Genomic DNA, 22873 nt, shown 5'->3' with positions numbered 1-22873 from the left:
CCCTTTCCACACTTAGAAAAAAATATAGAATGTGGAGCTTTTCCCTTTGCACACCCTGCACCCTGCTGCCCCCCCCCCCCCCAAGTCTCTGATATTCCCCTAGAAAGGTACCAGCATGAATGTGAGAAAAGCAACTAGAAACTGGCATAAACAAACCACATCAAAGGCCCTTTTGGGGGGCCTCAAAACTCTGATATCTAATGCCCTCTCAATCAATCTACCTCCTTCCCTAATACAGGTATAGCCCTAGCTGTGCAAACCCTAGGGGTCAGTACATGTTATTTCCAAAGAGGACCACAATGGGGCAGCAGTGAGTGATAATTGTTCCTTTCTAGGGTGAATCAAGTGTTGGGGCGATTTAAGGTGAAGGGTGGATGAGGGGAGTGGGTCTCTAGACACAAGGTATGAAACCAAAGGGCTTGAATAATGGTTGTAAAAAACCCTTGAGTACTGCATGCCACTGCACAAAATCTCTATGTTAAAAATCTGTTACAAAATGTAGCTATGGATGCAGAGCCAGCTTATCTGCTATCCTGTGACTGAATTTTGCAAAAACGGGTATTAAAAAATGAAATATTTATATAGGTTAGTACATGAGTTCCTTAATCTTTTTACAGAACTTAAGGAGAGCGAGGAATGTGTTGATTGAAATATAATTATTCTGCAATAATAAAAGTCAAAGGAGAAAGGAGAAGCCGTCCTCATTCTGGGGCATTTAAGCAGGTTCCATGTTAAGGCAACATTCCTCAATGCTCTGAAAAACTACCTATGCCTTTGGAGCTTTAAAATAAACCTCTTCATGGAGCAGAAAGTAGATATGATTTGGATTTAGCGAATCAAAACAAAAGGCAGGAGACATTCTGAGACAAAAACTGAAGACATTTCTGGTGATTCACACAAGTCACTTTGTTCCCTCGTGTTACATATCACACAACTGTTTTTGGATAGCAAACAGTTCTACTGTTCCTCTTGCTATTTAAAGGAAATTTTGCATTACATTACATTACATTATCCATAGTTTTTATTCTGCCTACACCAATAACAGTTCGAGACAGATTACAAAATTAAGAACCATCAAATGGCTGGGAATTATAATTTGCATTAATTACAAAACAAATAGTATTGTAACCCATAAAACAATTCAGCTATCGGAAACAATACATTTTATATTTTGAGGTTACATACTTTCTAAAGTAATATATAGAAATAAAACAAAAAACAAAGGAAATAAGGTAATACCTTTTTTATTGGACTAAATGCATTTTATGAGCTTTCAAAGGTAACCCTTCTTCTTCAGATCAGATTTTCTTAAAATGAATTGAGTTAGTAGTCCAATAAAAAAGGTATTACCTTATTTTCTTTGTTTTATTTCTATATATTACCTTGGAAAATGGACTAACACGGCCACCACACAATTTCAAATACTTTCTAAAAATGGTTTTAATACTGTTACGAAAAGTGACATAAATTACCAAGGAAATTACTTGACTGGGTAGATTATTCCAGAATTTGGCTGCTTGATATGAAAATAATGATGAAAAAAACTTTTTTTTTTTTTTTTTACTTAAGGCCCTTACAAGATGGAAAAACTAATTTAAAAAAATTACAGGATTTGTAGTTAGAATTAAAATGTATAATTAATGAAAGATATATTGGGGCTATCCCATGAAAAAATTAAATACTAGGCAACTCGCTTTGAAAAAAGATTCTGGCCTCTACAGGTAACCAGTATAGTTGAATATAATGGGGAGTAAGAGAGCATATCCTTGACAGGGAAGAGGGTGATGGATTGTCACACATGAAATTCAACACCTGCAGGCATTAAAGGATTCCAGCAGCTTTGAGTCTACTTTACTGGTACCATAAGAGCAATGGAAAATAATTGAATGAGAGAGCAAATAGGCACCTTTGTGTCTTTATCAGATGTTTGTAGAAGTGGCTGAAATTACACCAAGATTGTGCAAGTGTGTACAAGAGTGTATGTTTTAGTCTACACATGCACTTGTGAACTCTGGACACATTCTGCCCAAACCCCAACCCTGTACACGCTGCCGTCAAACTATGGGCTAGATGCACTAAAGCCTTCGATCGTCTAACGATCGTCACTAAACTAGTTTGACTAGTTTAGTGACCGATTGTATTTGCTGACCCGATGCTCTAAACAGCTCACAATTGGTTTTCCGTGTGGTTGTAAATTCTCCGATTCTGGCATGCAAATGAAGTCATTAATATTAAAACCAGTCATCCGATCGGTGGCCTATACTTGTATGCCAGAATCAGGTTGGTAGGACCGGCCCGGAATCCCCGACAGGTGTATTACTGACAGGTCTGCCTGGAATTTTTCTTTTTTCTTTTCTATGGGAAAAGATGTGCCCATAAAAAAAAATGCCATGCCGTGTTGATGATATCCCCCCCCACCCGATGAATAACCTCAGTATCAAAAATTCGGCAGGAGGAATGCCCACTCCCTCCTGTCACCGTGACCCTCCAAACCACCCCCTCCCCTCTCCTTCCTCAAAAATAGGCAGGAGGGATGTCCACTCCCTTCTGCCACCAGATGCCCTCCCCCGTACCTTAAAAATAGATGACAGCAGGAGGGATGCCCAGTCCCTCCTGCTCTCCAAGCTTGCCACTCCAAAATGGTGGGCCTTCCCCTTCCTAGTGCATTCTGGGATGCATGTGGAGGGGCCTAAGGCCCTGATTGGCTCAGATGCCTAAGGCCTGTCCCCTGAGAGAGGGGCATGGTGAAAGGGGGGGGGGTCAGTGTGGGTGGAGAAGCAGAGGCAAAAAACAAAAAGAATTGACCCCAAGATATCCACAGAGAAGAAAATCCAGAGAAAACAAAAAAAAACCCAACACTGGAGTGACGATGTTCCTAAATGGACTTTATTTGAAAGAGCCCCCTGGGCTTGGCCCTCCGCTTCCCCAGAAAAAAACAAAAAAAACTCTGTGGAGTGACAATGTTCCTAAATGGACTTTATTTTAAAGAGTCAAAGTTCCAAAGGTACACCAAAATAATCCACATAAAATAATTTCATCCACATAAAAATAGGTTATCCACATAAAAGACCTAGTCTGCTAGGGATACAGGACCCAACACGGTCCGCGTTTCGACAAAAAGTCTTCTTCGGGGGTCCCTGGGGGTCCTATACGTGGGAAGACTTTTTGTCGAAACGCGGACTGTGTTGGGTCCTGTATCCCTAGCAGACTAGGTCCTTTAAGGCTTTTATGTGGATAACCTATTTTTATGTGGATGAAATTATTTTATGTGGATTATTTTGGTGTTTCCTTTGGAACTTTGACTCTTTAAAATAAAGTCCATTTAGGAACATTGTCACTCCACAGAGTTTTTTTTGTTTTTTTCTGGGGAAGCAGAGGGCCAAGCCCAGGGGGGTCCTTGCAGGGAGGGTCAGTGTGGGGTAGGTTTGAAGTGACAGGAGGGAGTAGGCATCTCTCCTGCTGATTTTATTTTATACCACGAGTCGTTTGTCGGGGGGAGAGAGCTTTTTTTTTTTTTATGGGGCAGATATTGTGCATGTGTAACACACGCACATCATCTGTGCCATTAAAAAGAAAAGAAAAAAGCCCCAACCGCTGAGTGGTAGGAGGCTGCTGTGGGGCTTCCCCACACTGGCTCTGCACATGTGCCGAAGTCCCTCTCAGCCTTACGGTGAACCTCCATGCAAATAATTTACATGGAAACTTATTTGAACATCAATCGCTGTTCCACAATTGGTCAAAAAATCGCGACTCACGCAGTCTTAGTGACCAAGTTTAGTGCATCTAGCTCTACGTGCCATTGTATCAACGTGCGTACTTTTATTATTTTTTTTAAAACCCACTTTCTTTTAATTCTAGAACTATTAAATAATAACGAGCAATTTATACTTGCAAACCAAAATTAGTATAATCTAGATACACTAAAAAAAAAAAAAAATCCTCTTATACTATTTATTTATTTATTTAATTTATTTTCTATCCCATTTCCCCCAAAGAGCTCAGAATGGGTTACAGGTTAATGCCCTAGTTAGGAGATCCAACAGACAATTATTGAGAGACAAAATTTTTAAGAAACCACAAAGAAAAAAGTCTTATTGCTACATCTAGTAAATGCCCCCAAAAATCTGTCACAAATCTCGTACTCACTTAGAAGATTCTATCCTAAAGGAAACTGGAAATTTATTACCAAAAGAAAATGTAAGCTGACTTGGGTCATAAAAAAAAAAATCATTTAGCAGAAAAGTGTTTGAAAAATTCACTATTAATGTTACACTGCTCAGAATTTTTATACCAATCCATTTATACATCTATGTAGCATACATCTGAAAACAATCTTATAAAATGACCCCATAAATGTTGCTATTGTAGGGCCCCTTTTACAATTCAGTATCTATGGCCAGTGGCGTAGTAAGGGGGGGTGAGGGGGCATCCCTCCTCCTCTCTGCCCCCACCTCTTCCCATTCCTCGCCTCCACATGTCCCCCCTTCTCTTCCCCATACCTCTAGTTGAATTTGTTGTTCACTGTGGTCAACAACGTGCTCTTTGCGACCCCGTCGGCTCTCCCGCTGCCATCACTTCCGGATATCACAGGGGGAAGGGAAGGGTGTGCATATAGCATTCAGGATTGGGAAATGATCAGGGGGGCACACACGGCAGGCGGGATCAGGGAAGGAGAGGGGGGGTGGAGATTGGTGGGGGCACCACTGCCCGGGCACCTCTCACCCTCACTACGCCACTGTCTATGAGCTTCAGTGCATTTACCGCAGCAGCATTGCAACCACGGCTTTCAAAAAGGGTCTTAGTCTTAAACAGACATAAATGACCACATACAATCTGATCAACGTGAAGATATGTACCTTGTTTGCAGGGGAGAGATGCAGTAATTCTCTATAGTTATTTTAAAACCAATAGGAGGAAATATTTTTTCACTCGGAGAATAGTTAAGCTCTGGAACCCGTTGCCAGAGGTTGTGGTGAAAGCAGATAGCGTAGCTGGTTTTAAGAAGTGTTTGGACAATTTCCTGGAGGAAAAGTCCATAGTCTGTTATTAAGACATAGGGGAAGCCTTTGCTTGCCCTGGATCGGTAGCATGGAATATTGCTACTCCTTGGGTGTTGGCCAGGTACTAGGGATCTGGATTGGCCACCATGAGAACGTGCTACTTGATGGACCATCGGTCTGACCCAATAAGGCTAGTCTTATGTTCCTATGTTAGATGCTGGGATGTTGCATCTAATTGCCATCATAGACTACTAGTGTAAGTCTGCTATTAAATACTGTAACCCGCATGCTCCAGGCAGAGGGCCTGGGAATGTTGGCCACAATTAAACTCTTGTGAGTTGCTTCATGTCTCACAAGGATAGTTTATTTTTTTACGTTTCAGAAAAAGGACAGCCTTCAAACAATAATACAGGTTTGTATTTAATTGTTCAAAATGAAGAAAAACAATAAGTTGCTTGTCAGGATTACAAAACTTTCATAGCATCAAGCACAAAGTTCCAAAAAGAAGTCTCTGGTTAAGAAACTCAAAAAAAATCAAACTTAAACAAACTCTCATTCCAATTATAGTCCAAGTAGAGTTCCTAATCAAAGCAGGAAAGTAAAACACTTTTTCTCCAAAAAATCAAAATCACCAGACAATACAAAAGTACTGGCTTCTTCAGCCGCTTGAGGCAAGAAGGACAGTGTGCTCCGTGTGGTCTTATTTTTGCCCAAACTTAGGCCCGCTATCCCACCACGTAACACGGGGCTTACCCCACTGTCTCAGCACAGCAAGCATGCTTCAATTTCAAAAAGAAAAAAAAAACATTATTTAACTTTCAAGGAAGAAAACTTCCAAAAGAAAAGTCCTTGCTTAACTTAGCATTTTCCAATCCACTCTTTAACTTGAGTAAGATTAATTCAGACAGCACAATCCAAAGAAAAGTCCAAAACAAACTCCAGCAAAATTCAAATAGTACTTGCTTTTGTGGTGCAAACTTCCATGGGAGTATAATCAGGAGTCATTTCAACACTGGCTTCAGGGCTTGTTTCAAATTCCATAGCCAACGGTTCCTCACTCAAGCTGGTAGGCAATTCTCCTTCAGCCTCAGTAATCTCCATGTCCTCTGGAGCTGGTCTGCCATCAGGAGCTCTCAACCCTGAGCCTTGCGACCTTCCCTGTTGCTGTTCCTCTCCCTTCTGTCTCTCTAGGAGCCTGGCCTTCAGAGAAAATAGCTTGCTGCCCCGCCCCCAACCCTCAGGTGAAAAGGATTTCCTGAGATTCATCTTGTGACTCAGAGGGGGATGGGAATTCAGCACTGCTGCTTTCTTACTCCCTCTACTGGCCCTAGCAGGAAATTCAGACAGAGTGGCAGAATATGGGGAAAAAGGCAGATTCTGGACTGTGGCAGGACTTAACCTAGAATCTGAGCTAGGGACACTCCTAGCAGGCATAGACCGCTTATCACAATACCTAGCTTTAGATATGAGCACATATACCAAATGACTGGTGTAAATGCTTCTGCTTAACTGCAAGTATTCTATAAGATGTGCGTGTAAATACCAGGCATGTATCTGATCCACCCATGCCCTTCCCATGTCCATGTCTCCTTGCAGTGGCATGCTATGGAAATTGCAAACACATGTACTAGAATACCAGCCAAAGGCAGTTATGTGTGTAACTGCTAATTAGTACTAATTAGCTTCAGTGAACACTAATTATAGCCAATAATTAGTTGTTAATGCCAATTAACATCTAATTCAATTAAGTTATTCTCTAACTCAGTTGCGCAATTGTGCGCACTAAGGGAAGGATTCTGTAAATGGTGTCGTTATTGGCGGCGGCCTACAAAGTGGTGCTGTTCACCTGTCAATCATACTACGGCACCATTTGCAGATTCACAGTCACATCAAAAGTAGGTAGCGGAAATGTAGGCCTGGGATTTACAGGCCTACATTTACAGCACCTATCGTGTGATGAGAATCTCATCTACAGGTGGCTACATTCGCTTCTGGGACGCACCATGCCTACTTTTGATGTAGGTGCTGGTAGGCACATCTATAGATGGGACTCGGATGGTGTTCTTTTGTTAGAGTCTGAAGGCGCCTCCATTTTTAAATTACTTTTTCATTGGTTTTTAAATGACATGGTCAATTACCGTGCTGTTTATCACCAATTAAACCAATTAAGTTAGGCAATGGTAGGGCACCTATTGCTACCTAATTTACAATACGGTTTTGAGAATTAGGCCCTAAGAGTCGCTATTCAAAGTGATTTATCCATTGAGAAACAACTCTTGGCTGGTTAAATTATTTGTTTGGGTCTAACGACTAATGATCAGCAGCACTTAACCGGTTAGCACTGCTGAATTTAACTGGTTAGCACTGAACTGAAAACTGGCTATTGTGGGGGCATTCCAGGCATGGAGTCAGTACTTGACCGGTTAATGTGCCGATATTCAGCACTTAACCGACCAGGTTAACCGCATAAATAGGACCCTATAAAAATCAGTTCTATCTTTATGCAGTAAGACATAGCCGACTAAGTGCCAAATATCGTGCTTAGCCAGCTATGTATCAGCTGGCTCTGGAAATCTGGAAATTCAATGCTAGAGTCCAGACATGGCCCAGCATTGAATTTCCGAGTTTAACGCTGGTGGCAGTCAGCAAAATGCTGGTCACCATCAGCTGAATATTGGGCCCTAAGGGTTCATAGTCAGTCGCGCGCGGGACACCAGCGCGCCGACAATGGAGGACAGATATTTCAGCGCAAGACACCAGCGTGCCGCGGGAAAACTTAGTTTTAAAGAGCTCCAAAGCGGGGTGTGAGTGGGGATCCCCCCACACTTTACTGCATAGTGTTCGCACTGCTTTGGGGGGGGGGGGTTGGAGGGGTTGGAACCCTCAATTATAGAGAAAACGGAACTTTTTCTGATTTTTTTCAGGAAAAGTTCCGTTTTCTCTATAATGGGGGGGAGTTTGCATCCCCCACACACCCCCAACAGCAGCACGAACAGTATGCAGTAAAGTGGGAGGGGGTCCCCACTCACATCCTGCTTCGGAGCTCTTTAAAACTAAGTTTTCCCGCGGCGCGCTTGTATCTTGCGCTGAATTGTCAGCGCTCGATTTTTGGCGCGTTGGTGTCTGACGTGTGATTGTCCTGTCACTGGCCTTAAGTATTAAGTTGGATGCACAAGATTATAGAATGAGGGGGTAAGTGTATACTGTTATAGTGGGTGTGAGCAAAGTTAGAGCATATAGCTTGCAATAAACATTTCAGAATTCTATGAATTTACATGCTGACTTGCTAACATCCAAGCACGTACATATGCACTGTCTCTAGTAGGGTTACCATATGTGCAAAGAAAAAAAAAAAAGAGGACACAAATAATAGTTGCTACTTTTGCTAAAGAAATGTTTAATACAGGGGTGTCCAACCTGCAGCCCAAGGGCCACATGTGGCCCCGTGAAGTATTTTGTGCAGCCCCGGTCGAGGGCGATGCAGTGTTTTCCTCTGCTGCCTCTGGGTGTTTACCGTCTTGCCGGCTCCCTCCTCTGTCTTGCTGCAGTGTTTGAGCGTTTGTGCGGCCCCAGAAAAATTTTTTCAGCCAATGTGGCCCAGGGAAGACAAAAGGTTGGACACCCCTGGTTTAATAGGTAGTGACAAATGTGTAAATGACTTTTAGTCAATGAACACACATAGGGTTGCCAGATTTCCTCTTTGAAAAAAGAGGGTGCCTGGCCCCGCCCAATTTTACCTCCAGCTCCGGCCCCATTCTTCCTCCAACCACGCCCCCACACAAACCTTCCCGAGCTCGAAGGCCGCATTTGGAAGCCTTCACGCATGTGCGGACATCGATGGAATGATGTGCATGTGATTGTATCACGGTGACGGCCGCGCATGCACAAAGGCTTCCAGACACGACCCCTGAGCTCTGGACTTCCAAAACCTGGACAAATGCCGGGTTTTGGAAATCCTTCTGGGCGCCTGGACAGTCCTTTAAAAAGAGGACATGTCCGGTAACCCTAAACACACATCAAACAGAAGTAGACAATCTACTTTTCAAAAACTTCCAAATTTGAGGCTGACTGAGTCTGAGCCCAAGCCTACTTATCAGACGAGCAGATATCCATCCCTCAACAACTCTGACTGGCTTCTGAGATATGGGTGAAAGTTTTTGCATGGCATTTGCTTAAAGACAAGTTAAAGTTGTTCTGCATGAACAAAAAATTCCTTTTTGACAGATTCAACCAGCAGGGAAACAGAAAAGAGATCATTAATGCCTTTCTCTCTCTTTAGCACCCCCATGTGTCCAGATTGACTAATAGGTTTTCTCTCATTATGTGGGTAGGTGTGTCTTTGGTAATAGGAACATAAAAGAGGATATATTCCTAAAAGTTAAAAAAAAAAAATCTTGAAAAACATATCTGAAGAAGTTCACAAGGAAGACATGTCCTCTAGACCCTAACCCCTAGGTTTGGTCCAATTGAGCTCATTTTAAATCAAGGCATTTTTTTCAGACACTTACCCCTATTTTATGAGATCTGCACTAGAGGTTTCGCAGGCTGGCGAGGTTAAGTGCTTCAATGCTCTTAGGAATTCTATGACTGTCAGAGCATTTACCGCGCCAGCCTGCGTTAAAAACCTCTAACGCAGCTTGATAAAAGGGGACGTTATGCGAACATTTTTTAAAGAAAAGTAGATACCTACCTTTCTTTATAAAATAATGCCTTAATTAGTGCTTTTAGTTGGCACCTTGTTATCCTCTGAGTGCACAAATCAGAATATACACAACTCACTTGACACTGCTCAGGAGGACAGCAGGGCAGGGGCGTAGCTATGGGTGAGCCCCCACCCGCCAATATCAGCTCAGGCCTGCTCAGTCTCTCCCATGGCGGCACAGCAAGCACATGGGAGATAATGACCTGACCCTTGCCTGTGCAACGCAGACTAAGGAAGAGCTTGATGCAGCAGCTCAGGCACTGCGTCTGGGCAGGCTGCAGTGACAGTTCCACTCGCAGCAGCACCGCAACTCCGTGCAGCCCAACGCACTGCCTCCATGGAAGGGCGACTCGCCATCTGCTGCAGTCATAGCTTCAGAGGTGTGGGGCAGGCAGAGCTCTATGGCACGCTTGGTAGTGGGGTGGGAGGGAGGGTAAAAGAGAAAGAGGCTGCATGGGCTAGGGGGGGGAGGGAGGGAAAGAGAAATGTTCACTTTGGGCTCAGGCCCACCCAAATTTGACTGCCTATGCCACTGGAGCAGGATGTTACCTCTTAAAGGTGATAGGTACTGAGGACAGGCCTTGCATTTTTTTTGAGTGTGCACAATCCAATTAAAATTATTCAAACTAAACCTTAAGCTTATATACCGCATCTTCTCTATAAATATAGAGAGCTGAAAACCATAGCGGGCAGAGTTACATGGGCTGTTTTTTTCTGCACCTTTCTGAACCTGGTTATTAACACTGGGAGGATTTTCTTCCCGGCGATAAAAGCTTTCCTTTTTAAGCATACCCAGCCAGTCAGGGTGTAACATAGTAAATGAGGGTGGATAAAGACCACTGTGGTCTGAGCTGAGATGCCGCTTGTCCCGGGGCTATTACCTGGCCACTATATTTTCAGCAGCGAGTGCAGATGGAAGTGTTACCGTAAAAACATATCGGGCAGAAATGGCTCTAGTAGATACCTCAGTAAAGCCTTTTATTTATTTTTTTTAGACAACAATGGTAATAAATTTTGAGTGCACCGTGAGGCCTGATGTGTTTAGGTACTGTGTATGTGCCGGAGTTGTTTAAAGAGTAATCATGTGTGATTTTCTCTGCAGTTAGGTCCATCCCGCTTAACAGCTGAACAGGTATAGATTGGATAATCACTGCTTTCACAGATCTTAGAACTGCCAGGGCCTAGCTCAAAAAAGCTAAATGAGCTGAGCGCCCTTCAGATACCTTGCTGACAGGTATCAATTCAGTATTCAGTCTGGACACCCCAACATGCACACAGCTGAGTTGAAAAAAAAAAAAATACAAAATACCGGTGGTTTTAAGCATCCTGCCTGTTCATCGGAGAGCATTGACGTTTTTTGTTTTTTTTTTCTTATGCATTCCTCGGCAGTGACAAACCATCTTCTAACTCCCGCGCTTTGCTTAGCATTCAAAAGGCATCTCGGCCTCTGCCAGCCGACCAATAACCTCTTCGGAGTTACAGCATTTATAAAGTTGTGTGGCGCAGTCGAGAAAGCCATCTGTTTGGTTTTATTCTGTACGTGTCACTCTCCCTTATTAGCAGGTTGCAATTCATTTAGTAAACAGATTTGGGTTGGTTTCATTCCCGTCCAAGTTAGGAGGGGGGTTTCGAAGATGATTAACGTGGCCGGAACGAGCGCATTAGCGCACGGCCTCCCTCTGCCGAGTGAAATGGCTTCTTGAGAGAATCGCTCCCGTTGACAGGAACGACCCTGTCGATTTTGCTTGCCTCCTGCATCGGGGGAGGGGGGGGCCATAAGGGGATAAAAGTCCTGGAGGAAGGGGAGCGGCGCAGGCAGCATAATTCCCTGCGAATTGAGCAAAGAAGTCTAATTCTGATAAATGGTCGACCCCCCCCAACCCATCCTACCTGTTATTACAAGAGACATGCTGTATCTATGCAGTAAATTAGTTAAACCCCTGAAGAGTATGGTCGGGGCTTATCTTCAAGTGAATAATTTGAGTGCAGAGGGAGCTGTCTGCGTGACCTGCGTGAGTGATTTGTCTCATATTGAAAAGCATTTAAATCACTGGGCTTCAGAGCTTTCATTTGCAGGAAGTTGTCCGTCCTTTTTTTTAATTCCTGTCTTTCTTAACCTCCCCTTTTGTGTTTTGCTATATTTGTTTTTACTGAATGAGTGCTGAACTACATTTTGCTTCCCCTCCCCCCCCCCCACCCTCCGTTTGTGTTCAGGCACACTTAATATTTCCTGATTTGTTAAAGAAGTCCAGGTCCTAAGAGCAGATTACTTTTTGCTGCTTAAATGATTTCTTATCACTTAAAACCACATCATTTCATTATTTTGTTTGATAGCCTGCCGCCTTATCTGTAAGCTGCTAATTTTCTGATGCAAAAGGGTCTGTGGTTTATAGAGCTGTTGCTGTTTGGCAAAATGATGGTGTCTTTACAGTGTGGCAGGGCATAGCAGAAAGTTACAGCTAGTGATGTAGGAACTATAGCACTTTCCAGACCCAGGTAATGATTCCAGCGTTATGGGTTTGGTTTGTCTCTTGTTTGTTTTTAATGCAGAACGTCCGGATTGCACCAAGAGGATGAAGGAGCAATTGGGGCACAGGGAAAATTGGGAATGTAAATGGGTAAATATGCTTTCTTCAAGATTCCCGAATGCTACTGACATGCTATGCACCGTCTGTTGTTTGCTGATTTTTGTTGTTATGTGAAACTTGCTTCCTTGCCTTTTTTTATGTACAATTGCTAGCCAAGAGGTAAAGTGAGACTTTTACATTTCCAATTATGACATATTATTATTATTAAAACAAAACAAAAGCAAGTAAGGATGCCCCAAAACTCACTCAAATATTATAGTCATCCAAAATATCCCCCAGCACTGTTTAAAAACCAAAACACTGAGGTCTTTTCTCCATTTCTGATCATGCGTCATCTTTTCTGTTTTGGTTTTTAAACAGTGCTGGGGGATATTTTGGATGACTATAATATTTGAGAGAGATTATTATTATTGCCATTGTCTCTCCCTTGTTTTGTACTGAAAAGTCAATATTGCTCTGCTATTCAACATGATTTAAACAGCCAGGAGACTCTCCGAGCCTTTTAAATTGCATGTCTGGGGCTAACCAGGCATTTTCAGCTGCACTTAACCAGAAGGTGCCGCTGAAAATATTCGGTTAAGTGCCCAACATGAAAACGACTATTTTGGCAGCATTCTGGGAGCAGAGTCAGCACTTGGCCAAATAAATACCCATATTTAGCACTTAAGAGCCAAGGTAGTAGCCATATAAAAGTCAGTCCTATCTTTATGCAGGTCACCATAACTGGTTAAGTGCTGAATATTGAAATTAACCAGCTATGTTTCGCTGGCCCTGTATACCCAGATCTTCAATGCCAGAGCCCAGACATGGTCCAGCATTGAATTTCCATGAATAATGCTGGTGGTTGACAGCAAAACCCTGATCATCGCTGGCTGAATATCAGGCCCTATAGTTGTTTTAAATACAGACTTTATCCATCGTATGCATCATCAGTGATTTAATCTTATAGAATGCAACTTCTCATGAGGCTGTAGCAATGTACCAGATAAACTTGGTAGGCTTTCTTTTAGGGTCAGGTTGTTCTGTTCATCAACTCAGGAGCCCTCGGAAGAGCATCAGTGGCCTCTCATGGTGTCCTTGGTGAATACAACGCAATGCTCTGTATTTGTAAGCTATAAGAGGCATCAGATCCACCTGGTATCTTGTTGTCCCCAGCAGCACTTCTCTTCCCCAGCTCTGAGGAGCGCTTACTCAAGGCAGTAGTGCTGCAATGGTAAGGAAGGGGGACAAGACCGCAGGTTCGCCTGTTTCTGGCACTTGAAAGAGAAAAAGAAATGAATTTTTTCATGCTTGTTCAGGAAGTTTAAGGGTAATTTTATAACTGGCGGCTGGTTTAAGAGGGCAAGTAGGCACCTACCCATGTTTTCCCCAAATAAGACCGGGTCTTATATTAATTTTGGCTCCTAAAAATGCATTAGGGCTTATTTTGGGGGGATGTCTTATTTTTTTTCATGTACAACAATCATCTCTCCCTTCCTCTCCTCAACCTCAATTACTCCTCTTTCTTTTCTCCCCCCCCCCCCAATGTGCTGCATCTTTCCTTCCCTCTCACCCATCCCCTTGTGCAGCATCTTTCTATCCCTCCCTCCTATCCCCCTGTACCACAGAACCCCACCGACCATCCCACACTGAGACTGACATACCATACCTCTGAGGCCTCCAACAACAGCAGCGACAGCAGCACTTTGAACGGGTTGCTTCACGGCCTGCCCCGCCGGGGCCTTCCCTCTGCCGCATTACTGATGATGTCATCAGTGATGCAGCAAAGGGAAGGCACCGTCGAGGAAGGCCATGAAGCAGTCCATCCAGAGCACTGCCACCGCTGCTGCTTTAGGAGGCCTCGAAGCCGAAGGTATGTCAGGTCTCACCGAGGTGGGGGTTGCTGAATTCCCGAGTCCAATTTTTTCAGCGAATTGGGCAGCACTAGTGTCAGGGATGGAGTCGGGGAGTGTCAGGGACATTCGGGGGGTGGGGGTGGGGGCTTCGGGGCTTGATCTTAACTAGGGCTTATTTTTGGGGTAGGGCTTATATTAGGAGCATCTTTAAAAATCATGCTAGGGCTTATTTTCGGGATAGGTCTTATTTTGGGGGAAACACAGTACTTACATGCTATTTTATAAAGGCAAATAGGTGCCTCTGTGTGTAAATTTGCATACAGTAGTGCCTCCGTATCTGCAGATAATACATGGCAAGATCAAACGTGGTTACGTGAAACTGGAAAATACCGAACAGCATTCTGAAGGGCTTTCTGAACAGCAAGAACACTAGAAGTTGGCAGAGAGCAGCATCCTGAGAGTCCCGCTTCCTGGGTCGCAGTAACATCAGAGGGAGAGCTGAGGCCAGCGCGAGCAGCAGGCAGCAGATGCCGCTCACTGCTTGGGAAGATTTGAGGAGGTACGCTAGGTGGGCGCGGCAGGGGGAGAGCGCTTGGTGCTCGGGCTGCAGTAGACCGCAGATAATTTAAACCATGAATACGGAATCAGCAGATACGGGGATCCTACTGTATTTTATCATGTATGGATGTACTTATGAGCTCTGCCCAAGCTCCACCCCTGTACACACCCATCAGGAAAGTCTGCACCAGCTTGTCAAAGTGCATCCTTGTACACTGGATACTATTTCATGAGAGGCCATTTTGATATGAAAATGACTTTATACAATTACCCCCTTGATAGCTCTCAGTGTAACAAATGATTGCACAGCGAATGGCATCATCATTTTGTTTTCCCACACTGGATTCAGGCAAGCAGTGCTGTCATCAGTATGTTGCAAGCTGCTCCAGTTTGGAAGTGCAGCCGGCTCGGGTGGGTGGGGGGGGAGGGAGGATTACCACAGGTGTGAAATCTGAGCTACTACTCGCCTTGACCCTAAAAGTGACACTGTGTTCTGAAAGCTGCAAAGATTGGCAGGTAATGAGGGAAAGCTGTAACTGATTAAAGAGATCCAAGAGATCCTGATAAGGAAAATAAACCAGACAGACATCTGTCTAGACCTGAACTTAGATACTGGCTCTGACCCACTTTGCCCTCTCCAGACACTGGAAAATTCTCAAGAAAAAGCCAAGCAGAGGCCAAGGCTCAGGAATTCCAGGGTTCACTCCCAGACTAAACTGTGCTTCCATCACATTTGACTTTCAAGTGACTACAAAACAATAAAAAGGCACAAAAGCTTTAGAGATCATTAACATCTACAGTTCTGTACACAAGCCACACATTGACATGATTAAATGCTGAATCAAAGTTTAGCTTACTGGGCCCTTGTGAAGTTAAGTCGAGCTCTTTCAAGAAAACTCTGGCCTTTATCTCTCAGCTACTGTTAGGGGAGAGCCAGAAGAAAGTGCATCCCTAACATTTTGATGTACTCGGAGAGAAAACAAAAGTGTTTAAGGATCTCGTACCTTCCAAAAATAAAAAAATAGAAAAAAAGCAATTTGCTTGTTGTGAGTTCCTGAAAGGAATAGCTGGAGATTACTCTGCTTACATGTCTTACTCAATACAAATTTATTATATCAGACTCAAAGGTTTTAGACCTCTTTAGAAATCAAAAGATAGAGCATTAACTGAAAAGGTCTTCAAATGTTTATATATATATATTCAAACCCACAGACCTCAGAAGTGCTGTATGTCTAGTTTCTTCAAAGAGCATACAGACCACTTACGGCATCCATGGTCGTCATAGGTCTCTATAACATTTTTTATTTTTTATTTTGTTATTTTTAGTTTTAGTTTTTAGTAGTTATTTGACTTAACATATCAAAAAGTACTTATCTTTTATCTACGCGGGTGGTGGTAGGCACTCCGACATAGACTATGTTTCGCCCCGAATGGGCTGTATCAAGGAATCCCCCTTATATCAAGCGACTCATGCTTCCCGCTATAGATTTTTAATCAACAAACAAAATAAAAAATAAAAAATGTTATAGAGACCTATGACGACCATGGATGCCGTAAGTGGTCTGTATGCTCTTTGAAGAAACTAGACATACAGCACGACTCTTCTGAGGTCTGTGGGTTTGAATATATATATAAACATTTGAAGACCTTTTCAGTTAATGCTCTATCTACATGTCTTACTGACATTTCGAGAAAGGCCTTGACTTCAAAAATAAGAAATTTTTTTTTTTTCAGTTATGATTAAATTAAGTTCATGATTTAAGAATGGTCCACCCAAGTACCTTTACCACTATCTTACCTCAGATCTCATAGTACTCAGTCCCACAGTTCTTAACAGAATTAACACCACACACAGCTGTACATGGAACAGATTTTATTAGCCCAGAATAAAATACAGTGGTGCCTCGCATAACGAACGCCTCGCACAGCGAACGCTGCACACAACGAACTTCATGTCTTGATTCATACAACGAACTTCGTTTCACACAACGAAGTCGCCCGAGCTGCGTTACTCACTGCATTACTCACTGCGCTTAACTGCCCTCTCTCACAGCCCTTCGCCTGGCTCCCTGTGCAGTGGCGGACCGTCGGCTCGCCTCCTTTTATGGAGGGGCCCGGCGCCTACTGCTGATGCGTTGGGGGGGGGGCGGAGCTACTCTCGCCGCTTCCCCGATGCTAGAAAAAAAAAAAAAAGAAAAGTTAAGTCCCAGTTTTTGCCGCTGAGACTCTGCCCTCTCTCACTGTATACAGTCGTCCTTTTAAGATAAACTCAATATTTTTTATATACTGTTTGAAACCATCGGCCAAAAAGCAGAAAATGGATGAAGATGTGCAAGATTCGGTAGACTCTACTTAGTCTGTCTTAAAATTTAAAAAATGTGTGTTTGTTTAAAAAAAAATTATGTTTTTAGATGTATCTAAATAAAAATAATAACAAAAAATTTATCTTATTTTATGTCATCTTAGCATATTTTATGCTACAGAACGAATTATTTTTTTTAACATGTATTGTTATGGGAAAACGCGTTTCACATAACGAACTTTTCGCATAACAAACTTGCTCCTGGAACGAATTAAGTTCGTTGTGTGAGGCACCACTGTATATTTTTAAAGCACACCTTATCCTGGCGGGCTACTAATCTCCTAAAAGGTGACATTTATTGACCTTCCACAGAGAACTAAACTGACTAAGCAATCTCTTTCCATAATCATTTTGCAACTTTTCTGAGGGCATGCTAGAACCAATATTGCTTCATAGTGAATCACTTGGCCACTGCATCTGTCATTTGTCTCACCTGAATAGCAGAACCAATTTCCCTTCTCTGCTTTTCAGCCCTAGAGTCAAGAGTGGGCATCCTTCCTGCCGCAGACAGAATGGGGGAGGTTCAGGGTGGCGGCGGGAGGGAGTGGGCATCCCTCCTGCCAGCCAACCTGCAGTGGGATTCCCTACCTGCGGCCGCTCAGCTGATCGTGGCAGGGAGATTTCCTTTTCGTGATCAGTTTAGCAGTCATGTCTATTTGGAATGTAGGCTAGCATTTTGCTGGCCTACATTTCAGGCGCCTATCGCAGCCCTAGGGAGATTCATAGATCCATTTAAGCTCGCCTAAGGCCACTTCCAGGTGAAACCATGCCCAGCCTTGGGCGAGCTTAAGCATCCCTAGACGCTTCCCTGAGACAAACGCCTAGAGTGTAGGCGGCCTGCTTCAGGTTGTCTTTTTGTTTTTTGTTTTTTTAGAAAACATGCGTCCCGATTGGCTGGTTAGAAAGCGGTAGGACTCCTATCTCCACCTGCAGTCGGGACACCTTTTATTGAATTTGTCCCTTTGTGCTGAGTAGCGCAGTAAAAGTGGGAGGAACTTGCATGGCACTTGCGCAGAAGAGCAAATTGGTAGGCACAGCTTTTCTGCGCAGGCCCAGCTCAGCTCCAGATCATAGGAGCTCACGGGCAGTTTTTAAAAGCGTTTTTTTTGTTGTTTTTTTTAGCCGCCTGATATGGACACAGCTATTGTGCTTCTATGATGTGAGTGTGTGTCCCACGCCTAACAGCTGTGTCCTGATCATAGGCGTGGGAAATACACACATATAACAGACTTCCTGGAAAGTTTTGCGCAGTAAGAGGTGGGTGTTCTCTTTTGTGACCCTCAAGCATTTGAATAGGGTTACTAGACATCCGGATTTACTCGGACATGTCCTTTTTTTAGAGGACTGTCCAAGTGTCTGGATGGCTTTTCAAAACTTGGTACTTTGTCCGGGTTTTGAAAAGCGTTGCGCTCGGGGCCGTGTCGGGAGGGCATCTGCACATGCGTGGATGTGACGCAGTGATGCCCTCCAGACATCTCTCTCCCCCTTCCCTCTCACCCTGACGGTCCTCTAACCTTCCTGTGTGCAAGTGTTAAAGATCAAAAAATGGCCTGCCTCCAGCCGGTCCTGGAAGCCTTCTCATTGCCGGAAAGAGAGAGATGCTGGATCTTGCACAGGTGGAAGAGACCAGACAGGGAGTGGGGTATCCTGTACTTTTGCTTCCCCCATGCCACTCCAAACTACCTGATGAGGTAAGTCATTTTTTCTGGGGTGCAATGTGTCATCCTGTGCTACCCCACAGTGACACCTATGCTTGCCATGTCAGGCTGGGGCCCACTTAACTCTGCTTCACATTCTGACCTGTATGCAGACAGAGTATGAGGTGGCAACAATGGGCAAGAAGCTCATTATCCCCTTTCATTATTTAAATAACATGTGCTTAATTTGTTCCTTAAACACATAGCAGCAGCAAATGTTTTGGTGCACCGCTGATCTAAGCAGTTAGCCTACACTTTTGGGCACAGAGAAGAAAATATAGGAGATTCTGAGGGTTTGGGGGGAGGGGAAGAAAAGATAAATTTTGTGCAGCTCAGGGCTGACTACCAACCCCTGTCCCTGTGCTTCTTCCTCCCTCAGTCCGAGTCTAGTCCACCCTTCGCAAACAAGTGAGTCACTGGCCGCCTAAGTATTTGCACCCAAGTCTTCTTTAAAATATAACACTGCTGTCTGTGCACGGTGCTGTGTTTCAAAGGTTCTGCATGGCAAATAATGGTTAACAATACAATGATTCAAGACTCAAGAGCAAGATTTTAACAGTTTTTATGCTTCTTGTTGGATTTCCTTTGCACTTTGGGAAGAAACTAAGTTAAGAGTCGCAGATTCCATTCGGAACGCTGCATTCTGTTGGTCCATATTAGCTGTTAATGTCACAAATAATATTTATCTCATTATTTGAATGGAGATGCCTTTGTGTGTACGACATAAGAAGTAACTATAACTGCTCACCTATGAATAGGAACCTAGAGGGCATCGTGTAAGAGTCTACTTTCCCTTACAGAATATTGGTACAATGGCAAAAATATGTGCCTAAATGCCAGATATATGCATTTTATTATAAGAAAAAACAGACTGACTCAATAATATACACAGCCTAAGAGGAGGGCTCGCTATACAAAAACTTAGCTCAGAGAAATAAAACTCTGAAGAGGGAGAGGTTAGCATGAAATACTTTTCTACATTTTGCACAATTTTTTGAGCAGTGCTATGGTTATTACCTGTCTTCAAAATCAAGTTCCTTTTTCTGGCGGGGTCTCCTGAAGCAGACACCGAAACGGGGCCGCGTCGGGACCCCACATAGCTTTTGCTATTTGAATCAAGTCAAGCTCTTAAGCTAAGTTGAAAGTATTAGTGGCAACCTGAATTGCAAGAAAGTTTCTTTTGACCTATTTGCATACAGTAATCAAGTGTTACAAACGTAGTTGATACACTTTTACACTTTTACACCTTTGAGCTGGTCTCGCTTTTAACATTGATTAAGCAATGATTGGAAGACAAACTCTTTTCCCAAGAGGGGGTAACCTCTCCCTCTTCAGAGTTTTATTTCTCTGAGCTAAGTTTTTGTATAGCGAGCCCTCCTCTTAGGCTGTGTATATTATTGAGTCAGTCTGTTTTTTCTTATAGTTCAGTGCTTTTTCTGACTCTTAGTAATCTAGTCCCTGCTGAAGTTATAACATAGATATATGCATTTAACTTATAGTATTCTATAAGTTATGCTCATAAATGTGAGACTTGCTCAGAATCCACCAATTGGTAAAATATACACCAGGCAAAATACTTACAGAATAGCACACTTAGGGCTCCTTTTAGTAAGCTGCAATAGCGGTTTTGGCGCATGCTAAATTTCTCCGCGCGCTAGACGCTAATGCCAGCATTGAGCTGGCGTTAGTTCTAGCCGCATAGCGCGTGCTAAAATTCTGCGCGCCCTAAAAACACTATCGCAGCTTAGTAAAAGGAGCCCTTAGGTGGAATTTTGGCATTTATGCAGATATGTGCCATTATTCTAATGATTTATGCACATGGGTGTGTAAATGATAATGCTTGCATTGCATGGGTGTGTAAATGATAACGCTTGCATTGTAGAATTATCCCCCCCTTAAGGTACAACTTTCTTCCAAACACAATTGCTCAAAAGGATAGGGAACATGCAAGGAGCAACTAAAGGCCACTGAAAAGAACAATTTAAGGGCCTGAGGCCTGTCATTCTAGACAGGCACTACACTCGGTCTTGGATTAGAGAAGAATGGCGACTGTCACTGCAACAGTGACTCACTAGGACAGTGGTCTCAAACTGGCGGCCCGGGGACCACATGCGGCCCGCCAGGTACTATTTTGAGGCCCTCGGTACGTTTAGCATAATCACAAAAGTAAAATAAAACAGTTTCTTGATCATGTGTCTCTTTAGCTATAAATGACAATATTATTATTAAGACTTAGCCAAAAGGAAAGATTTATGAACTATAAAGAGTTTTACCTCATGCAAAATTGTCATTTCTTTAATAAGACATTAACTATTTTTTCTGAGGCCCTCCAAGTACCTACAAATCCAAAATGTGGCCCTGTAAAGGGTTTGAGTTTGAGACCACTGCACTAGGGTTACCAGAAGTCCAGATTTCCCCGGACATGTCCTTCTTTTTGAGGACATGTCCGGGGGTCCAGACGGCTTTTCAAAACCTGGCACTTTGTGTGGGTTTTGAAAAGCTTCCTCGAAATTGGGTCGGGCAGGAGGGCATCTGTGTATGAGCGGATGCCCTCCTACCCAGTGAGAGCAGGCAGCGGGGGGCAGGACTAAAGCAGGATTGGGGGTGGGACTGGGGCAGAATGGGGCGGGTCTAGGGGTCTGGTAATCCTTCCTGCTAGTTGAATGAAACTCTAGTCCTCCTGGCCCAAGAAAACGTATGTGATTCTGCCGTGCCATCTGGACTAAGGACTTTAGAAAGAGAAACAGGGAAGGGATATATTCAAAGAAACAATACTTTTATGTTCAATTTTTCTTTGCTACAGGGGTGAATATTATTTGCTGGTCTTTTAAAAGTGTAAGACTAATAATAATAATAATAATAACAACAGTTTATTTATATACTGCAAAGCCGTGAAGTTCTATGCAGTTTACACAATTTAAAATACATTTGAAATACAATAAAAGCAAAGAAAATTAGAGAGTAAAAACCTATAGCTAAAATCCCTAAAATCTAATAATTACATAATATAAAGGGCTCCTTTTACAAAGGTGCGCTAGGGCCTTAACGCGCGCAATAGCGCGTGGTAATTTTGTGTGTGTGCTAAAAACCCTAGCGCACCTTCGTAAAAGGAGCCCAAAATGATATGATGTACTTGAAAGGAGCTGTCACTTCGTTTCTCTTGTTGGGCTTTCTCGGAAGCCTTTTGTTGTTTATTTTATATCTATGAAATCAATAAAAATATTTTGAACTTAAAAAAAAAAAAATAAATAAATGTGTTTTTAGATGTTTTCTAAATTCCCCATAAATTTCAGTGAAAAGGAGCAATCGATCTAAATCTTTGCCCCATGCTGCTGCTTGATATGAAAGATGATGATGATATTTTGCATCCTGACAGTGAGGTAACACCAGTTAAAATGCAACCAAATTCCAATCCACATAAGCCTAAAGCTCCATTTCCTGCAACTCCAGATAGGCAGTACAAGTTTTGCTTTGGTTTGTGGGTCACCTGAGCAAATTTAAATCTAGTCTTAAAACATTTCTATTCCTAGTTCCTTCCATTCATGAGACTCAGACAATAGGCCTAATATTAAAGACTCCCTTTTTCCTTTTCCTTTTTCCTTTTCCCCTTTCTTTTTATGCAATGTGTCCTTCCCATTTACCTTTATGTAGCATGTTATGTCTGTACTGTTCATCTGAATCTGTAAATTTTTACTTCTGTATAATTGTAAACCGCTTTGCATTTAAAAGTGGTATATCGCAAAGTGGTTTACAAGGTCTTGAAACTATAAGGTGGCCTTCATTCCTCAGTACCATGAAATATACCATTCGTTGCATTCATTAATGTGGAATAATGTGTAACAATAGATGCAAAAACATTTATCTGAGAGCTCAGCATGCACATTTTGTCCCTGATTTCTATACAGTCCACCTAAAGTTAGGTGCAGATATTAGCGCCTAACTTAAGTGATCAAAGGACTAAATCGGTGCTGATATTGGCACTCAACACCTCACAATCGACTTCAGTTGGACTTATTTGAAAGTTAAGCATCTAACTCGAAAAACTCAATTGCATAAAAAGTAGGTACCTAGCCCAAAGCACCTATACTAAAAGTAGGCATGGTTAGGGGGTGGATCATGGGTGTGTCTTCA

The 22873-nt window shown here is 42.9% G+C and overlaps 1 protein-coding gene across 10 annotated transcripts in view; it reads left to right on the top strand.

Annotated features, from left to right (window-relative positions):
- Nucleotides 1-22873, top strand: part of BNC2 (basonuclin 2) — a 1455515-nt gene that overhangs the window by 1343604 nt on the left and 89038 nt on the right. Inside the window, exon 5 of one of the 10 annotated variants that reach the window (XM_033920473.1) lies at nucleotides 12253-12320. The exons of the other annotated variants lie outside the window; for them this stretch is intronic. Coding sequence (XP_033776364.1) covers nucleotides 12253-12316 — 64 coding nt within the window. The 3' untranslated portion in view covers nucleotides 12317-12320. The remainder of the gene's footprint in view (nucleotides 1-12252; nucleotides 12321-22873) is intronic. 10 annotated transcript variants of the gene reach the window in all.

Source organism: Geotrypetes seraphini, chromosome 1, assembly GCF_902459505.1.
Source record: "Geotrypetes seraphini chromosome 1, aGeoSer1.1, whole genome shotgun sequence".
NCBI lineage: Eukaryota > Metazoa > Chordata > Amphibia > Gymnophiona > Dermophiidae > Geotrypetes > Geotrypetes seraphini.
The sequence above is the reverse complement of the archived record's forward strand: the minus strand, read 5'-3'. Positions and strand labels throughout refer to the sequence as shown.